The sequence below is a fragment of the Pygocentrus nattereri genome, chromosome 11 (genome assembly GCF_015220715.1).
Source record: "Pygocentrus nattereri isolate fPygNat1 chromosome 11, fPygNat1.pri, whole genome shotgun sequence".
NCBI lineage: Eukaryota > Metazoa > Chordata > Actinopteri > Characiformes > Serrasalmidae > Pygocentrus > Pygocentrus nattereri.
This window is the reverse complement of record NC_051221.1, coordinates 26,669,626-26,690,021: the sequence shown is the minus strand read 5'-3', so window position 1 is coordinate 26,690,021 and position 20,396 is coordinate 26,669,626. Positions and strand designations below refer to the sequence as shown.

Genomic DNA, 20,396 nt, shown 5'->3' with positions numbered 1-20,396 from the left:
TATATATATATATATATATATATATATATATATATATATATATATATATATATATATGAGATAAAACTTGCTCAGAATTCCCTCAATAATCAATTACTATGATATATATATCATAATCATAGTAATTGATTATTGAGGGAATTCTGAGCAAGTTTTATCTCATATATATATATATATATATATATATATATATATATATATATATATATATATATATATATATATATATATTTATTCCCTAGTAAAACAGGATGTCATGACTGCCCATTTAATTGCTCCTTATCATTCAGGTACAAAAAAAAAAAAAAAAAAAAAAAAATCAATTACTATGAGAAAGATCAGAGAATACAGCAATGATGTATGACCAAAGGTTGTTGAGCTGCAAAATTCAAATAAAAAACGGCAACAAGAAAATAGCTAAATAGTTGAAAATGCCCATTTCCACTATCAGGGAAATAATTAAGAAGTTAAAAACAACTGGAGATGTTAAGATTCTGTCAGAAAAAGGATATATGTGTATTATTTTAGGAGGCTGGTTAGAGTGGGTAAAGAATCTGCAAGTATCACAGGTGGGGAATCGCTGTAGATCCTTATTTTGTTGGACCTTAACAACAGAAGCTTTCTTGTAGCAACACCCCCGAACAACTTGTGGTTATATAAGTGGTGTTTGTAGTTTGAGAGACATTTTGACCCAAAGACCAACAAAATCAAGCACCTGCAGTTCGGCAAAAGTTATTGGAACTTTCAGTGGGACTGAAACACCAGAGGTGAGTTTGGCATGGACACAGATGGCCATAGAGAAAAGTACTTCATCTCTGCAGTAAAGTATGGTGGCAGATCTGTGCTGCTGTTTGGTGGTTTTTCTTTCAAAGGCCCTGGACGATTTATATAGTAAATACTATCACACAGTTCATCAAGTACCAGCAGAAATAAAATCCAAAGCTGACTGCCTCAGAGGGGGAGCTTAAACAGGGCCAAAATTTGGGTCTTCCAGTAGAACATGATCCAAAGCAAACCTCAAAATCAACACAAATGGTTTGAATAAAAATGTTGGTCTACAAAAATGGTTTGCCATGGCCACCCCAGTCCCCTGACTTAAACTCCATAGAAAACCTGCAGGATGAGCTGAAGAGGAAAGTCTACAGTGTGGACCTCAGAATCTGAAGGATCTGGAGAGGTTCTCTATGGAGAAATAGTTTCTGTTCACTTGCCATATGTTCTCCAGTCTCATTAAGTATTATAGGCGATGATTCAGAGCTCTCATTAGTTATTATAGAACAAGACTTGGCTGTTATCTTAGTAAAGGGAGGCAGCACTAAGTATTAATCCAAGGGGTACCAGCAATTGTCATATTTTGGAAAAATACTTCCTGATGAGATTTTAGATTTTTTTTTCCCAATCATCAGACTTCAAATGTTATATTTTGTTATTAATATTTTTAATGAAATGTTTTACAGGGGTGCCAGTAATTGTAGAGGGCACTAAATATACCATTAAATTACAAAGAAACTTAGTGCATTAATTACATAGATGTATATTATTTTTACTGGTAAGAACTAATTTAATTCCAACATAAATAGTTTGGCATATTTGAATAGCTTTTTTTTATTTACCAAAAAGCTTTGCAGATGTTTTTTTGGGAGGTACAGGTGATATTAACAGCCCCAGAAAATCAATGTTATTTACAAAAAGTAAAAACTGTGCAAAATACTCCACTGCAGGTGCATGTTATGTTGTAAGGAGTGTTTTATTTTACTTGCAGTTATTTCAGATTTGTCATTGGTATTTTGTTGTACATTTTGGACACTATCCTTATTTTTAAAATATTTCTCTATTTAAGGTGTATGTCCGGTTGCGACCGTTCTTCAGAGAATTCCTGGAACGTATGTCTCAAATTTATGAGGTAGGTTTCACGACTGGACATACTACGATGTTTTACGTGATTGAAAATACTAAAACAAGAATATTACTAGTGGTCAACCCATTTATGAAGAAAAATAATGACATTAAGAGGTGAATTAATGTAATGTGAAGTCAAAGGTCATGAATACATGTACTTTGATCAATTAATTAAACTACTTGATTTCCAAATGTCCGGGGTTAAATGTCTTTTGGAAATCGAAATTGAACTTGAACCCTCTTTGTTTTACAGATCATTCTTTTTACTGCTTCCAAGAAGGTTTATGCTGACAAGTTGTTGAACATTCTGGATCCTAAGAAACAGCTGGTTAGGTCAGTTTGTTTTCATTCAGATGTTATGTTTCTAATTTATGTACTTCAGTGTCATTGATGCTTATTTTAAAAAAACTTTGAAAAGTTGATAAACGTTTGTAACATTTGAGTATTTGGTTTTCTTGGCCTAGAAAACATTTTGTTATTGTGTTTTGTAAATGTATTGAAGCCTTGGGTTTGGGTGTGTCTCTTTATGTCTCAGTTACTAGTTTTAAGTGTGATAAGCATCTTTTCTATTTTACATTGTTAGGCACAGACTATTTCGTGAGCACTGTGTATGTGTCCAAGGCAACTACATCAAAGACCTGAACATACTTGGGAGGGATCTCTCCAAGACCATAATAATTGACAACTCGCCGCAAGCCTTTGCATACCAGGTTGGTGTACTTGCTTGCTTATTTGTTTGTGTTTTTTGCTTGTTTGCTGGCTTGTTTGCCACTCAAAATGTCTCCTTTTGCAGCTGTCTAACGGGATCCCAATTGAGAGTTGGTTTGTGGACAAGAATGACAATGAGCTCCTCAAGCTGGTCCCATTCTTGGAGAAGCTTGTGGAATTGGTAAGTATTGAGGTGCGTGTGCATGCATGGTATATAATGCCTCGTTTTTCCTTTTGATTTATTGTTCCATGTCTTTGGTCCTCTTTTGCAGAATGAGGATGTTCGGCCTCACATAAGAGAGAAATTTCGCTTGCATGACCTTTTACCCCCGGATTGAGGTGTCTCAAGCTTGCAGACCAACTTGACTGTTTTAATAAATTGGAATTTTCAAAAGGGGGACGGAAGTATACATAACTACAAACTCTTAACGAGGATTTGAACTACAAACTTACCTTTACAGGCTATGTTTTATGTGGGGATAGGGTGGGTTATCAACAAAGGTTTTAAAGAAAATGACTTTCAAGTATGCATACGTTTTATATAAACACTCAAATGTAATTGTAATTGAAGGAAAGAACAATTCCTCAGCTTTGACTGCCTGGCCTCTCGACAGATATTTGTATGTCTGGGCTCGGCAACAGAAGAGACTCTTAATGATTTTTTTTTTTTTTTTTTTTCTTTTCCTTTACTCTTTTTCATTTTTGCCTAAATTGGACTGTATATAAAGTGCTGTGGAGAAGAGGACTGATGTCACTCCTTCTGGTGCTCAAAGGGACACTCCACCCTTACTAGCCATCGACTTTTCAACAGGAATGGCCAGTTAAATATGAATTCATAAACATATAAATATATATATACATATTCAGTTGTGTGTATATGTATATATAACATTTGTACATATGTATTTTCCTGTCAGGTTTGTAAAACGTTCCTTTCGCTCTTGAGTTCAACATGCATTCCTTTTAGTTGGAAGGCTTGTTTGATAGATATGCTGACTTTTTATTGATTTTTACTATAGGTTTGAAGTTTTATTTTTAAATGGCTTCTCTCTTATGCTTTATTTTCTAAATGCTTCTAGACTGGTTTAAAAAAAAATGTGAACATGTCCAGTCACCTGTAAGATGCGTAGCATATTTGGGGTGGGATGGGAGGGTGTGAAAATAATGTAAATCAACTTTTTTCCCCTGCCTCTTATGTATAATTGACTGATGTTAATCAGTTTTGGTTTCTGATTGCTTTAGACTATTGATTCTGTTCATATGTACTTGGGAGGGGGGTTAATGTTTTTATTCAATTGTTAGTTTGTTTTATATGCCAAGTATAGGTAAAATGTAAAATACTCTGTGCTTTTGATTGCTTTTCTGTGGAAATAATGCTTGGTCTCTTTATGAAATGTCTGGTAATTGTAGCACCAGCACATGGACTAGCCTAATCGCTGCAAATGCGTCATATTCAGTGTTTTTCCCTAGCCAATTCATTCTTGCTTTCGAACTCGGTCCACTGTTTTAGGAATCATCATGTACAATTCTACCTCTCTGAAGGGTAGGCCCTGCATTTCATTCAGTGTTACCCCAATTTTTTCTTTTCTATTGACATAATACATTATTTTTATGTATCAGTAAGCCTCAAATGGGTGAATATTTTTTTTTTTTTTTTTTTTTTTTTTTTTTTTTTTAAATTTAATGGCATTGTCACACACGGCCTTGACTGTTATTTTTTTTTTCTCCTTTTTTTCTTATGAAAATGAATGTAGCTTGTGGATAATTTGTTTCAGACCTGCTCATGATCATGATTTGATTATATATTTCATGCCATTTTGCACAAAGGAATTCCACAGAAATGTTTTTTTAATAGGAAGTGCAGCAATGTGTCATTAGGTAGGAGGATTAAATTAGCACTGAGTTTACAAGGCATTTGCACCTGAGGTCAGGATTTGGCTTCCTGTTGGATTAACATTAGCATCTTTCAAATGTTACAGTAGTTTTTCTTCTGGGAATGGGTTTACATCTTGAGCTGCTGAGCAGTGGTTTTTATTCTCTGAACAGGAGTAGGAATTCAGTGTAAGGCCTGTCTTGAACACCATCTGTTTTAAGAGTTTTTAGGCACATTTTTAGACTGCAAATGATGAATGATTGTAAACAGTGAGGCAGTTTTAATCAGGTGTAAAATTACCCAGCTACGTTTCTGTCCATCTGGTGGTGCTATTGAGCAAGACATGGCTTGGAGCAAGTGAGTCTTAGCACCACAGTCTCAGAGGCAGCTTTCTAACTTTGTACAGTTGAGTTGTCAGTGATGAGCTCATATGCAGACGTACCAAAGAGGGTAGAACATCATAGGATCTAATAACATTGTGTTAAAGGAGATCAACATTTTGACAAAAGATCTATTTCAGTTGTTGTGCAATAAATGCATGTAGGTTTAAAAGGAGAGTTTCTGTAAAAGATTTGCCCAGGTAGTTTAGTTTTGTAATGCAGCCAAGGGTACTAGGCCCAGAAATTTTTTTTTTTTTTTTTTTTTTTTTTTTTTCTTTTCTTTCTTGATCAGAAGAGCCACAAACGCTTTTGAAAACTGGTTGTGTCCTATAATTTCCGAGTAAGGTCGAAAGTCAGTTTTGTTCTCCAAGATCAGTATGCTGACACTTTTCTAACAGGTAAAAAAAAAAAAATTGGCAAAAGGTCTGAATGCAACGCTTTTGATGTACCAATGTCCAGCAGTCTTCATATTGAGAGCTTCATGTTTACTTCTTAAGTTTGTCATATAAAAGCCCATTCGTTGTAAAAGTGTCAATGTATTTACTACAGATTCGTGAAGTGATTTGCCTTAATGTCCAGAATTTCCTTTTAAAAATGGTGCCCCCCCCCTTTACTTTATTAAAAGCTGGAAAGATGGTTGAAACTGAATGAGGTGGACAGATTATAAGTATAGCACTCTGGTATTCTAGCATAAAACTCCAAACCCTTTCTGGGAGACTTTTTAAAAACTAAACTTTACTGTTGTTTCTGTCACGTTTCATGTTTCTTTAATTACATAGCCGTTTCAGTGTTTCCCTTTTTTCTCACTTTTCTCAAGAGAATCCCAAGAGGAAAATAAATGCTAATATTGTAATGTTAATGTTCATAAGCCAACCTAAAAAACATGCCTTGTAAAAAGGAGGTGTAATGAAATCGTCTTTCTGTTTGTGTATAAACTGCTGTGAAAATCAAATTGAATCATTTTACCAAAAAGCAATACATCATTTACGCTTTGGAACCGGAACAGCATAAATATCAGTGTGTCAGTTCTGTAGCAATGTGCTTGGATTTTTAGCTCACAACTAAAATGTTTAATATCTGTGTATGAGTCCAGGTCCACCCCAAATCAGCCTTCTACATGGCACCTGCACCCAGGTAATAATGGCAGAATGGCAAAATGGTTTTTATTTTGGGAAAACTCCAAAATAGATTTTCCTGGTAGCTGCTCAGCTCCGTGCTAAAAGCTCTGAGGCAGAGCTGAGGACCCTGCTTTCTATGGGCTCTAAGCTCTTTCAGTTTTTCAACTGCTTTTTCACTACCTTTGAAAATTCAGTTGGAAGTTAGAATGTTGCTATGTGTTTAAAAAACACTGACTTGTAGAAATTCAAATTAAATTTGAAATCATTTGAATTGGCTTCTTTTTACTGGAAATTGAACCATTAGATATAAAGTTAGTTCTGTGATACAAATGAATCTTAAATTGCATTTGCACATAATTCAATTTCCAGTAAGACGGTGGCGTGGTGGTTAGCGCTGTTGCCTCACAGCAAGGAGGGCCTGGGTTCGATTCCCCGCCCGGGTGACCAGGGTCCTCTCTGTGTGGAGTTTGCATGTTCCCCTGTCTGCGTGGGTTTCCTCCCACAGTCCAAAGACATGCAGTCAGGCTAATTGGACATACTAAATTGCCCCTAGGTGTGAGTGACTGTATCTGTCTGTCTGCCCTGCGATGGACTGGCGACCTGTCCAGGGTGTATCCTGCCTTCCACTCGAAGACTGCTGGGATAGGGTCCAGCACCCCCCGTGACCCTGACGGAGAAGCGGCTTAGAAAATGGATGGATGGATGGACGTTTAATCATTTAAGTGATTAGAATTTCTGTGTGTTGAAACGTAACTTTTATGTGAAAACTGAACTACCATCTTAGTCAGATTTGAATTTTGATCTGTTAAAATTTTACTTTTTGCATATCATTTTTTTCCTGGTTTAAAAAAACGTTCACATTTGTTCAAACTGAGTTGCTGATATCGTCAGGAGGTAAAAAGGCTGAAGATAAGAGGCTTCAGAGCTCAGGGATACTGTGATGGTCACCTCTCCAGCCCAGCTGGCGGCGCTAATGCGCAGTGACCGGTCTTGCCGCGCGGCGCTGAGAGGGGCAGAGAAAGAAGAGGAGGCCTGTTCAATTTCCCAGCCTTTTCGCTGCTAAGTTACCAGCCGTTACTCTCAGGAGTTCGGGCCGAGTTGAGGAGGCGAAGAAAGAGTCCATGTCTAAAGATAGTCGCCACGATGGTCGACGACGTGGCGCTGGCCAGCAGCACCGCCTCGGGCCGAGAGGCGGCCAGAGCGGCGACGGGAGGGAGAGGTCAGGGAGTAACAGCTCCGGCTCCTCTCACGGAGGAGGGAAAGGGAGAAGTACGCCCATCAACATCGCCCTCAAGGTACGTTACGGCTCCGCGGCCCGTTACAGTTTGACCGGTCGCAGCGCTGAGCGGCGACTTTTGCGCGGTCACTCGGGCTGCAGCGCTACTGGCGCGCCGGCTGACCGACAGAAGTTTGTGTCCGCGGTGGAGGAGCTGACCAGATGCTCGCTCCAGAACTGAGCACTGTTGTCACGTAGTTAGTTAGGTTAGCGCTTACAGCGTCGCCACCACGCTGTTTGTTTTTGACACCGAAAGGCGTAGAACAGGTTTCACAGCCATAGTAACACGCAGCAAGAAGAAAAACAGAAGTTGACTGCAGTGAGAGAAACGCTCCAGGTGCTGCTCTGAGCTCGTCACTGTCACTGACAGGTGGGGTGGGGGGCTGAGCGACGAGAGCGCAGCTCTGGCTTTGCTCTAAGACCCTATGTGACCCTGGCAGTAAAATGATGAGTTGAATCAGCTGGAGTTGCAGCAAAATCACCCAGAATGTGCAGAAATCAGACCCTCTTGAGGTCCTCACCCTTGACCTAGATACATGCATGACTGTTGTTGATCTAAGCTCCAGACAGACTTCGCATCTGCAAAACAGATGCAAGAGGGAGAAAACTGGTTTTCATAAAGGCTGAAGCTGCTGGAGCCCCCCCCCCTTGATCTTCTTTAGGCTGTAGGAGTAATAATGCCCTTTAATTTTATGAGTTAAGAGTTGTTGAACACTAATCTTTAATAGTGCAGCAATAAAGTGCTTCACATAAAAAACATGCTTGTTGCTAAAGGATACAATATGTATGTACATTTTCCAAGGCTTCAGCTTAAGTCTTAGTGCTGAAGATGTTATGGTGTAGAGTTTTGAGTAGATAGACAAAAGTATTAGGACACGTACATGGACAGGAGCTTTCATGACACATTTTAAATCCATATTCATTAATATGGAGTTGGTCCACTCCCACTCTTCTGGGAAACTTTCTACAAGAGTTTGATGTGTGTCTGTTTGAGATTGTGTTCATTCATCCAGAAGAGCATTTGTGAGGTCAGATACTGATGTTGGACGAGAGGGCCTGGCTCGCACTCTCTGTACTAATTCATCTCAAAGGTGTTCTATGGTGTTGAGGTCAGGGCTCTGTGTTGGCCAGTCAGGTTCTTCCGCACGTTTGCTTTGTGCACTGGAGCTCATTTGTGCTAGAACAGAATAGGGCTTTCCCCAAACTGTTCACACAGAGTTGAAAGCATACAACTGTCTAAAATACCTTGATGTTCTGAAGCATCAAGACGTCTTTCACTGGGACTCAGGGGCTTAGGCCAACCCCTGTAAAACAATCCTATAGCATCATCCCTCCTCCACCAAACTATAAAGTTGACACAATGCAGTCAGGTGTCATCATGGTTGGCATTGTGCATATTGAAGTTAGGCTGCTCGGCCATGTAAGCCCATTGTATGAAACTCCTAACATGCAGTTCTTTTGCTGATGTTTTTTGGAACTCTGTAGAGGGTGATTTAAAAGAGGATAGGCCCTGTGCACTTTAGCACTTATCAGCCCCACTCGGTGAGCTTGTGTGGTCTGCCGTTTCGTGGCCAAGCTGTTGTTGCTCCTACATGCCTTGATTTCACAATAAAAGCAGTTACATTTGAGAGGTGCTAATCTACCAGGACAGAAATTTCACAAAATGACTTGTGGCAAAAGTGGCATCCTGTGATGGTGCCATGTTTAAAGTCATGGAGCTCATCAGTACTGCCAGTTCTGCTGCCATTGTTTTGTCTATCAAGCCGGCAAGGCTATGTGCTTATTTTATCCACCTGCTATCATTGGGTGTGGATGAAACAACTGAATTTAATAATTAGGAGGGATGTCCCAATACTTTTGACCATATAGTGTATGTATACCTTTGTTTTAATTAGTAATTCAGAATTCAAGTAGGATCCCACCCCGCCAGTGAACATTTGAACCTTTTTACCATTTGAATATCTGAATTTTCAGTGAGTAGCATTTGAATATATCTGAAAAAAATGTATGGATTTAAAAAAAAAAAAACAAAATGTAGAAGCTTTAACAATCATTTACTGTGTCCGGCTGACATGATGCATGGTCTTACAGAGTACATAACATTTCCCCCGAGTGACTGTTAAAAGCTTCAAACATGCTTGTTTAGGTAGAGCTAGTCTAAGTTGTATTAAGCCCTATGTGGGAAGTGAATGCATACCACTGATACTCATACTCGGGTACTAACGTAACATTGAAGAACTAGATAAATCTAGCATTAGTGGTGTGGTATTGGCTACTTTTAAAGATCTTTAGATTAAACTGCTGTATAATGATATGCACAAGTGTGACAAGTTCACAGAATGACTGACTCCAAAAAGTGGCTTTAGATGGCATTAGAATGGCTTGAAATTTTTGATACCTACAGCTACTACTCCGGTTTATAATTACAGTCTCTTTGCAATTAATTTGATCTGTAAATTCAGAGACTGGCAACATGTCCAGGGTGTATCCTGCCTTCTGCCCAACAACTGCTGGGATAGGCTCTAGCACCCCCCGTGATGCAGAAGGACAAATGGGTTAGAAAATGTGTGTGTGCAGGTAACTGTGCTACCTCATTACAATCAAGCAGTTCCAGATCATTTTGATTGCACTGACCGTCTTGTATTGCTTTCCAGTGTTTTGTAAAGTATAATCATAGGTTGCCTGTGTGGTTATACTGAATGTGCTGTGACTGTCATCACTTTAGTTATAAATAGTTTATTATAGTTATTGGCTTTGTCATGAACACTGTTGTGTGCTCGGTGTACATTTAGTTGCACCCATCTTGATCCAGATCTCTGAATTATAATTGACTAAGAATAAGATGGGTTTGTGATCTATGTAATGAGTTATTTAGCTATTAGGTTACATAAGCTGAATCACAATATTATGAACACTCAGTAATCTACTGTATACCTTTTTAAAGATGTCTTTTTGTTTTCAAATCTCATATCCCTTCATATCCCTCAGTCTCTCACAGTTTAGCACAGTTCACTAAGCATTACTGGATCTTTGTTAGGAACCAGACACGGTAGAAATAGAGCTTTCTAAAAACTTCAAACATATGAGGAAGAAGGTTTGGCATGAAGAGTCATAATGGGGATATTATGTATGGATAAATAATCTCTTATTCCTTATCTTTGTGCTCCCATCCAGAATTACAAGAGAAAAAATTGTGCTGTTATCTTCAAAAGGGGAAGTTGAACAAAGTGCTAAATACAGGTGTGCCCCAGTATTCAGCACTTGTTTTTGAGAGAAACATGGTTATTTTTATCTTTAAAGGATTAGATTTTTCTCATTTTAAGCATAAGACCAGAGACTTTTTGGTTCATTTTTATGGAGGGTGCCAGGTATTCCAGAGGGCACTGTAAATGTTTAAATTATTTACTTTGATGCAAGAATAAATCATGATTTTTATTTGATTCCTTTGAGTGTATTTCCCTTAAAGGACCCATATCTTACATTTTTCTTGGAATTTTTTTTTCCCCCCAGAGGTCCATTATGGTGTTTGGTTGGGTTTATGTACCAAATACAGCCATCTTTCATTTCCTAGCCTCCATTTTTATTGTTAAGACATAGACAGGCTGTTTTTGTTACTCTGCCTGTATGACTGATATATGAGCTACTTTTTGATTGCGCCCAATTAAAAAAGCAGTCCATGCTGAAACACTCTTTAAAACCTTAAGTATGAATGTGCGGGGCTAAACTACTGTAGGCTTAATGGATGTATGTATGTACGCATGTTGGTTTTTATGACATCACAAAATCAGTGAATTGAAAACAGCTGTTTTTTCTACTTAGTTTCCATGTATGGACTGGAGAGTGAAGAATATCTTTTAAAACTGTGTGTTTATATGCTACATTAAACTCTTTCATTTCAAAGAAAAAAAGAGAAATTTCCATGATATGGGCCCTTTAAATGCAAAATTGATTTCACTCATTGACATTTATATACTGCTTTCAGATGTCCTGCTGTGATATTTTAACTTTTTTTTTAAAAAATATGGTTTTAAAATCAAGTGACCTTTTTTCCTGCTGTCTTACTTCCACTAAGAGCAATGCTATCAAAGCATTGTTTCTCATGTGTGTGTCTCTCTCTCTCTCTCTCTCTCTCTCTCTCTCTCTCTCTCTCTCTCCCTCATTTCGTCAGCATGGCTCTGTTTACATCCCGGGGTTTGGCATGAGTCACACGCTGCGCTGCCGAGTCCAATCAGATGCGGAGGCTGTGTGTGTGTGTTGCAGGTGCTTTGACAAGCACAGGCTGCAGCCTCCAGCAGCGGCAGCCCGGGGATGGCTGAGTGGGCCGGCTTGTCATGTACACATGACTGCATGCAAAGAGAGATCACAGAGAGGAAGACAGAGCACGGAGTGACTGTGTTTTGCTGTTGTTTGAGGAAGAGAGAGAGAGAGAAATTAGCAGTGGTAGCAGCGGACACTGCAGCACTGTGGCGTTGGTCTGGAGAGGGATAGTGTGAGCTCAGCAGGGCAGAACAGAGCATTGAGAAGCTCAGCTGTGATTAGCTCAGGAGCAGTCAGGGTGAGAAGGCTTGTCCAGCCGCCGGCCTGCTAAGCAGCGCCCTCTCCTCTCCTGATTGGTAGAGAAGTCGACACGGCTGGCCAACTTGCTGGAGCTTGGAGGCACTCACTCTGCGTGGCTATTTTGAGTCGTGCTGTCAGATGACGATGCCTCCCCATGCATGCAGTGGCTATGATGCCGGCTAGGGGGAAACAGGTTGCTTGAAGTGCGCTGTATAAGTATGTCAGGGTCGGATAAGGATGAAGAACCTGCTTACAGACTCTACTTCTACTCTGTACGTACCTTCTAATCTCTCTCTCTCTCTCTCTCTCTCTCTCTCTCTCTCTCTCTCTCTCTCTCTCTCTCTCTCTCTCTCTCTCTCTCTCAAGTGCATGCCTCTATGCTTAAACCTGCTTATAGACATGAAACCTTATCTCTACTGAGATGACTAGAGTGCTTCTTTCTGTGCATGTGAATAGAAGCTATTAGCCCTTAGTGTGGCCTCTGACCTCGTGTGCTTCCCAGATCTGGTCCTGGAATTGGCCTGCCTTTCATATCCTTGTGTTTTCTCTGATGTAAGGCCTGATGCCTTACATTTTGACCTTTTGGAATTTCATCATACTTTACAGAGTCATATGCAAAATACCCTTGGCAGATTACATGTTTAATTACATGTTTTTGTTTCTAAGCAAAAAATGTTAACTCTTTTTCTACAAGGAAACACTTTAAAGATGGCATTTTTCTACCATTAGCACACATTCAATTTAACCTATTAGAAAACATGCACAGGCAACATTTTTATTTTCCCCATTATGTTAAATTCTACAAAAAAAATGTGCATTTTGCATATGACTGCATACAAAGATAATAAATATTAATTAAATTGTACTGTATTAAACTGACAACATAGTGTAGTATATTCCATTTTCCTATATGCAGCAAGCATACAGGAGTTCAGTTGGATGCCTTCAAGCTGAGAAAAGAGGTCAGGGATACTCTAGATCCAGGATTGGTGCCACTGTCATATGACAGTGGTCAGTACCTTGCATAGGTGGCCTCTGTGTTCCCTGTGAGCCAGGTGGCAGGGGCCTGCAGGTGATTAAGTGGATGAAGGGGGGAGCCTCTCTTCATAATCCCAGCCTGTGCAATCGGTTAGGCTGCTGTACGCTCTTCAGAAAGAGCTGTTGTAGCATCAGGTGTGCCCAAGTTCATGCTTTTTGTCTTAGTCACCAGGCGCTTTAAATGGCTCCCGAGCCATCCTGAGCCATCTGAATATGGACCCTGCACTTTACTTCAGCGGTCAGCTGCCATCTGATGCCTGCCAAAGCCCAGGAAACCAGAAGTAAATATTTACTGTCAGATAACCTCCTGGCAGACAACAAGGCTGAGGTTGCTTATGTGCACTTTTTAAAATTCAGGATCATTTAGTCAGCCTGTGCAGTTGTCCATTGCCCTTCTTTTCACAGTGAATAGTGAGGGAATAGTGTGTGAGGAGAGAATAGAGCTTGAACTGAAGATGCTGCCTTGCTGCTCTAAAGTAGGTCAGTTGTATATATTAAGCCTAGGGACATCAGATTGTAGCAGGCCAGGACAGTGTGCTGTTTATGCATGTGTGAAACCTAATGAACCTTACCCAAAAACTCCCCTCTCTGTTCATGCTCACAGTTTGCATCACATAAGCATAGGCACATATGGATTTCATTTTTTGAACCTATTAGAGTGTTGTTATTTACTCGGCATGCTCTTGCTTACGTTATTTCAGAATGTCTAGAATAAGTGTAAGTGGCTTAAATGCTGATTGCTAGCAGCTCTGATTAAGGCATTTTGTCTACTATAATGCTGTGCTATGAGTTTCTGCACCCACCTAAGGCAATAACAGTTACATCGGAGACAAGAATGATCATGTGATACAGTCACGACATCAATGAGAATAAAGTAGTTGAGTCACTTTTCAGCCTGCATTGTGACTGTCATCTGTATGCTAAGTGTGAAGGCCTAGATGGAATTAACAATGTTTGGAATTATAAATGTAGAATTTATATATTATTAAAATGACTCTTAAATGCTGCTTTGCTTTGATAGCATTGCTCTTAGTGGAAAGCATTAACAAAAGGGCTATCAGAAGTTGGTCTCCATGCTTATGGAGTGCAAAACAGAGTGGCTTTTGGCCTTTGTTCATGGGTTCCTGATCCATGCTGAGAGATGACATTAGGCAAGAGAGTGAAAGAAAGAAGGCAAGTAAGAGCGAGAGATCTGGCATTAGTTCATTTCCCATGATCCATCCAATGTCGCACAAAGTGTCAAAACCGAAAGGTGAAAACTAGATCTCTGTCCCAGTATCATGTTGGAAGAGCTGGAGAAAGAAGCATGTAATTAAAGGCATCTGGTGTTTTTAAAGCAAAATACACTTCAGTGGCCTCTAGTGTTCACTGTTATAGCCGAGCACTCTTTGTAATGTTTAAATTCTGCAAGTGAGCAAGAGCATGAACAGAGTTTTTGTCACATCGTTAGTTTTCTTTTTTTAGCTTGATGACTTGAGCCCAAAGCCAAACCTAGACGAATAATAAAGCTGTTGAGATGATATAAACATTCAGAGTCATTCAGAGTGGTCTGATGTGAAATTGTTAATTATAGCAAAAAATACCCGCTTCACAGTGATGGTGATAAGAACCTGAGACTGTGATGTCTATAACACAAATATAGCTGTTTTGTTTATTGTGCAAAATGAACGGTGAACCTGCCCATGTCTACTCAGCTTTTCTAAGTAATGTTCATGATGTTAAAGTAAATACAAAGTTTTCTTTGGCTAGTATTTTTTTGTACAACGCCCAGCATATGCCTTTTTGCCATAAATATATTTAAGAAAATACATATTTTAGGCCAACAAATATCAAGAATACTGTTTTGGGCAGCATATTCATAACCTTTTAGTGTAATAACGTTCTGTGAGATATGATTTCTATTACTACGACTCTAAAGAATTCTGACTCTAGGGGCTATTCACACCTAAGTTGTTTGATGTGGACCTATTAAACTTTTTTCTTTAGTTTGATCCATTTTGAAAGATGTGAACACCTGTGCACAGGTCCACATAAAAAAACTAAACCATTGTCCGTCAAAAATCACAGGTCTCCATCCACACCCAAGTGAATCCTGGGGGTCAGTTCAATGCTGGTGGTAACTCATTGTTCACACCAAACAAGTCAGAGCATGCTTTCCTCTCCCATAGCACGTCAGCGCTGTCCAATCTGCATTTTTAACATCAGACTGTTTACAGGCACAGCACAGACTGCCACCCATAACAACAGTGGATCACAGGACACAGCATTTATTGCAACCATTTGCAACCTGAATGGTTAAAATATGGTGGTGTTGTCGTATAGTTATATTGATTTCTAATGTTAATGGTACTGGCTAACAAAATCTGAAGTGTGTTGTGTGTTGTTTTCTGAAATATCAGGAAAAGAAAAATAATACTTGGATCCATTGCATTTCTCTCTATAAACATTCTGAAATAATTGTCAAAATGTCTTAATCAAATTTCTGTGTAGACTCTTGAGTTTCCACTCCTGTCAAATAAAATAAACCCACATGTAGCCAGAGACTTTATAAAGTAGGATTCTTTGTCTTCCTTTGCGAAAAGTATCACACTAATGCATGCTTATTTGAATATGAAACACTTAAAAGATTAAATTAATATGTAGTTAGATTATTACATGGTGAAATGACTAAACATGCACACAGTTTAGGCTGCTTTCAGATTCAGCTAAAATTGAGATGCCCTGAATCAGAAATCAAATTGAATACTGAGCTGCCTAGAGATTCCCACCCCTAATAAATAGCAAAGGTTTATAATGTTGAGTCAATTTTTTTTTGGTTTAAGCAAAACAGAACAAAACAGTTCAGTCAAAGCAAAACAAAAACAGGCTTTGTCAGCAGGATGTGGGGCCCAATAATTTCATTAATGCACACTTAATAATTATCTTATGCCATGTTGCAGTGACATATCTGGAAAATATTATGACAAAATTTTATAAATGCAGTCCAGCGCTGCAGCGCTGTGACTTTCTGTCACAGAGTTTACAGCAGACATGCTGTTTGTTTGTCTGTTTCCTTTGTGCAGGCTTCTTTCCAGCGCTCCAACAGCCATGATAAGGTAAGGAAGATCGTAGCAGAGGAGGGACGTGCCGCTCGTAACCTCATTGCTTGGAGTGTACCTCTGGAGAACAAGGAGGAGGAAGGCATGTACACGTACACACACCCACACATACCATTTGCATTTACAAAATAACTGTAACCCATGTTAGCTGTACTCATCACCATACACGGTCCATTACCGTAGCTAATGTGATGTATGAACGGTTAGTGTCCCGAATGTCATGTTTTTAGTTACCTGCTGCTACAAGGCTGTCCTTGTTCTTGAGCCTCTTCAATCCTCTGGGGTCGCTGTACTTGAACAGGCTGCCCCAGATCCAAAGGCTTTTCCTGCGCTAGTGGTGGTGTTAAATAGACTTCACAGGGCTCTTTTTTTTTATCAGGTTTTGTCAAGGTTCAGGAACTTATATTCATAAAGCATTTCTAGTGAGCTTGTCCCAGCACAGAAGTAAATGTAATATTTTACATTTTTACAATAAATTAACACGTTACTAACATTTTATATATTAACTGAGGCTATTGATGGTTTGATCTTTCAAACAATCCATATCATCCTGAAGCCCAGCTACTTGCTTGCTGTCGCTCTGACTCTTCTATTGTAGTCCTCTCATTCAAATACAACTTTAAAACAATGGGATTAATTGGTGGCTGGTCAAAGCAATTTCCGGCTAATGAATGACGTGAATTTTGTTGATTGTTGCAGAATGTCAAGTCCAGTGTATCAGTTGCAAGGGGATGAAATAGGGAAGTTCTGTGACTTTATGATAAAAACATATGCCAACTGATTTGCTTAAAGTCAACAAAACAGTTGTTCACAAAAAAATAAAAATAAAAAATTATGGATGTTGTGTTCTCTGGGTCAAGGAGGTAAAGCACCATCCAGATTGTTGTGAATGTGAAGTTCAAAAGCCAGTTGTGATATGAAGGTGTAGTAAGTCATTTGCACATTTGAAAGCAGTGTTCAGGCTGAACACATTTTAGAGCAATATTTGTTGGCTGCTAGACGCTGTCTTTTTCAGGGACACCCATGATTAATCCAGCATGGCAATGCCAAGCATTCTGCATATTACAACAGCATGGCTGTGCAATCAGGGAGTGTGAGTTTTAGGCTGGCCTTCCTACAGTCCAGAATTGTCTATTTTTGAAAATGTGTGTCTTATTAAGTTCAAAGTACAACAAGAAAGGTCTTAAAAGGTTGCGGAAGAGGAACTCTTGTATAACAGAAGAACAGCAAAAAATCCACTTTGAAAACTGGATCGGTTTTTATCTTGGCAAGGCAAGTTTATTTGTAGAGCAAGTGTAATGGCAATGTTTCACACAAATACAGAATTATAAAACCATTAAATATTAAAGCTTAAAACATCCTAAGAACTAGTACCTTTTTAAAAAACATTTGCAAAAATACACTGCTCAAAAAAATAAAGGGAACACTTAAGCAACACAATATAACTCCAAGTAAATCAAACTTCTGTGAAATCAAACTGTCCACTTAGTAAGCAAAACATTGATTGACAATCAATTTCACATGCTGTTGTGCAAATGGAAGAGACAACAGGTGGAAATTATTGGCAATTAGCAAGACACACTCAATAAAGGAGTGGTTCTGCAGGTGGGGACCACAGACCACTTCTCAGTACCGATGCTTTCTGGCTGATGTTTTGGTCACTTTTGAATGTTGGTGGTGCTTTCACACTCGTGGTAGCATGAGACGGACTCTACAACCCACACAAGTGGCTCAGGTAGTGCAGCTCATCCAGGATGGCACATCAATGCGAGCTGTGGCAAGAAGATTTGCTGTGTCTGTCAGCGTAGTGTCCAGAGGCTGGAGGCGCTACCAGGAGACAGGCCAGTACACCAGGAGACATGGAGGAGGCCGTAGGAGGGCAACAACCCAGCAGCAGGACCGCTACCTCCGCCTTTGTGTACGGAGGAACAGGAGGAGCACTGCCAGAGCCCTGCAAAATGACCTCCAGCAGGTCACAAATGTGCATGTGTCTACACAAATGGTTAGAAACCGACTCCATGAGGATGGTATGAGGGCCCGACGTCCACGGATGGGGGTTGTGCTCACAGCCCAACACCGTGCAGGACGCTTGGCATTTGCCAGAGAACACCAGGATTAGCAAATTCGCCACTGGCGCCCTGTGCTCTTCACAGATGAAAGCAGGTTCACACTGAGCACATGTGATAGACGTGACAGAGTCTGAAGACGCTGTGGAGAGCGATCTGCTGCCTGCAACATCCTTCAGCATGACCGGTTTGGCAGTGGGTCAGTAATGGTGTGGGGTGGCATTTCCCCAGACCTGAATTCGATTGAGCACATCTGGGACATCATGTCTCGCTCCGTCCACCAATGCCACGTTGTACCACAGTCCAGGAGTTGGCGGATGCTTTAGTTCAGGTCTGGGAGGAGATCCCTCAGGAGACCATCCACCACCTCATCAGGAGCATGCCCAGGCGTTGTAGGGAGGTCATACAGGCACGTAGAGGCCACACACAATACTGAGCCTCATTTTGACTTGTTTTAAGGACATTACATCAAAGTTGGATCAGCCTGTAATGTGTTTTTCCACTTTAATTTTGTGTGTGACTCCAAATCCAGGCCTCCGTTGGTTAATAAATTTGATTTCCATTGATGATTTTTGTGTGATTTTGTTGTCAGCACATTCAACTTTGTACAGAACAAAGTATTCAATGAGAATATTTCATTCATTCAGATCTAGGATGGGTTATTTGAGTGTTCCCTTTATTTTTTGAGCAGTGTATTATGGTCCTTCATAACAGGCACAAAAATCGCTAATAGCATGCTAATGTCTTGGTCGCTAACGCTAGCTAGCTAACTCAGTTTTTCAGTCTGTCTGAAAGAATGGTATGATTGACACTATCAAATGCACCACTAAAATGAAAAGGCACTAGCACCAGTATTTTGCCAGCGTCTGTGTTTATACAGATGTCATTCAGGACCTAAATAAGTCTAGTCTCTGGGAATATGTGAGCGGAAACCTGTCTGGAAGTCATAATAGTTTTTGTACTGTTTTCAATCTATAGAATTTACCAATTCAGACAGAATTTGCTAATCACTACTTTTTGTTTTTGTTGGAATTTCACATTTAATCATAACTTTTATGGAATTTAATTTGTACAAGGCAGTAAATGCTTCCCGATTAAGCTTATTCTGCCCAGTTATGTAGCTACAATAAAGTGCACTGCTTTTTAAATGGAAAAAAAATTAGTCTAATTAGAGCAAATAAGACTAGTAAGACAAATAAGCTATACTACACAAACTACCGTGATTAATCGTGATTAATAATTTAAATTGTTCACAACCATAATATTTATGCATTGTGAGTATGCCTTGATCCCAAATAGTCCAGTGCAAAACTAATTATTTTCAGTTTGGAGCTACTGTAAGATTAATAACAAGCAATGGAAGCTGATAGACTTACAAGCTTCTTTGTCATTTCTGATGCATTTGGCGTGCCGACATCTATTAAACTCGACAGTATTATAGATAGAACTCAGGCTTTATCATGGCTGCTTCTACTGCTGTTTTTAGCTACACAGTATGTCCTATTATATCCCAATCTTAGATATAAATACATAGATGCCACTATGTCTGTTGTTCTCAGTCTGAGGCAAAAATGTCTGTGCGTCCGCCAGAGCTGTCAAGGTCTGGTTGTAAGCAAAAACGCGTGTATTGAGATACAAGTTCTTATAATTGGACATAAAACTTCCTTATTATTTCAGCAGTTTTCCCTGAATTTAATCTGTTATAATTGCCAGACATTTCTGCATGTTTCTGGTTAAACATCAGATTTACATGGTGCACTGTTTGTAAAACAAATTGGCTACCAATACTTGGCTATAAATAAACTGTCAAAATTGAAATAAAGTTGATTACAGCCATAAGGAGTGTCTAAGTGCAATAATATTTAGATTTACCTTAATGTACTTACCTAATAATGTACTTACCTTGCAGATAATGATGTGATTCCTCTGAGCAAAGAGACAGCAGATTATATACAATGTGTTCACAATCTAGATAAAAAAAGAATTCCTAATGTTAATCTAATTAGCAAACTCCTCTCGTAAACACAAATACATACCAGATGTAAAGTGTAAGAAAGTAAGTCCAATGGTGGAGCTTCTTTCTTTCTTTTGACTGTTTACACGTACATTCTGGAGTAAAAAGAGAAAAGAATACTTGATGGCTAAGTTGCATGGATTTCTGACATTCTGTCGGTCACTTTTATTTCTGTTTCATAAACAGAGGTGTGCTGGTTAGCTAGCTGTCTGGACCAGCAGCAGAAAACATATTCAGTCTGCAGCTGGCATTAAAAAATGATGGCAATGAGTTTAGCGCAGCTCTGGTAGAAACAGCCATACATACAAAAACAAACCCAGCATGATACAAATTTATTGCATGTAAAATCCCCAAACGGACTAAAATATG

The 20,396-nt window shown here is 39.3% G+C and overlaps 2 protein-coding genes across 8 annotated transcripts in view; both read left to right on the top strand.

Annotated features, from left to right (window-relative positions):
• ctdspl2a (CTD (carboxy-terminal domain, RNA polymerase II, polypeptide A) small phosphatase like 2a) overlaps positions 1-4,226 on the top strand; it is a 16,179-nt gene extending 11,953 nt beyond the window's left edge. Inside the window, exons 9-13 of the mRNA XM_037543039.1 lie at positions 1,841-1,903; positions 2,153-2,232; positions 2,483-2,609; positions 2,693-2,788; positions 2,880-4,226. Of these exons, the coding sequence (XP_037398936.1) occupies positions 1,841-1,903; positions 2,153-2,232; positions 2,483-2,609; positions 2,693-2,788; positions 2,880-2,945 (432 nt within the window). The 3' untranslated portion in view covers positions 2,946-4,226. The remainder of the gene's footprint in view (positions 1-1,840; positions 1,904-2,152; positions 2,233-2,482; positions 2,610-2,692; positions 2,789-2,879) is intronic.
• Positions 4,227-6,971: 2,745 nt separating this feature from the next.
• scaper (S-phase cyclin A-associated protein in the ER) overlaps positions 6,972-20,396 on the top strand; it is a 114,971-nt gene continuing 101,546 nt past the window's right edge. For 2 of the 7 annotated variants that reach the window (XR_005130952.1, XM_037542712.1), the window contains exons 1-2: positions 6,972-7,273; positions 15,912-16,029. Coding sequence is in view for 4 of the 7 variants with exons in the window: in XM_037542712.1 (XP_037398609.1) it covers positions 7,100-7,273; positions 15,912-16,029 (292 nt within the window). In the remaining 3 variants the exon portion in view is untranslated. Of the gene's footprint in view, positions 7,274-11,560; positions 12,084-15,911; positions 16,030-20,396 lie in introns of those variants that run through there. The other 5 variants (XM_037542709.1, XM_037542710.1, XM_037542707.1 and 2 more) reach the window with 5 other exon arrangements.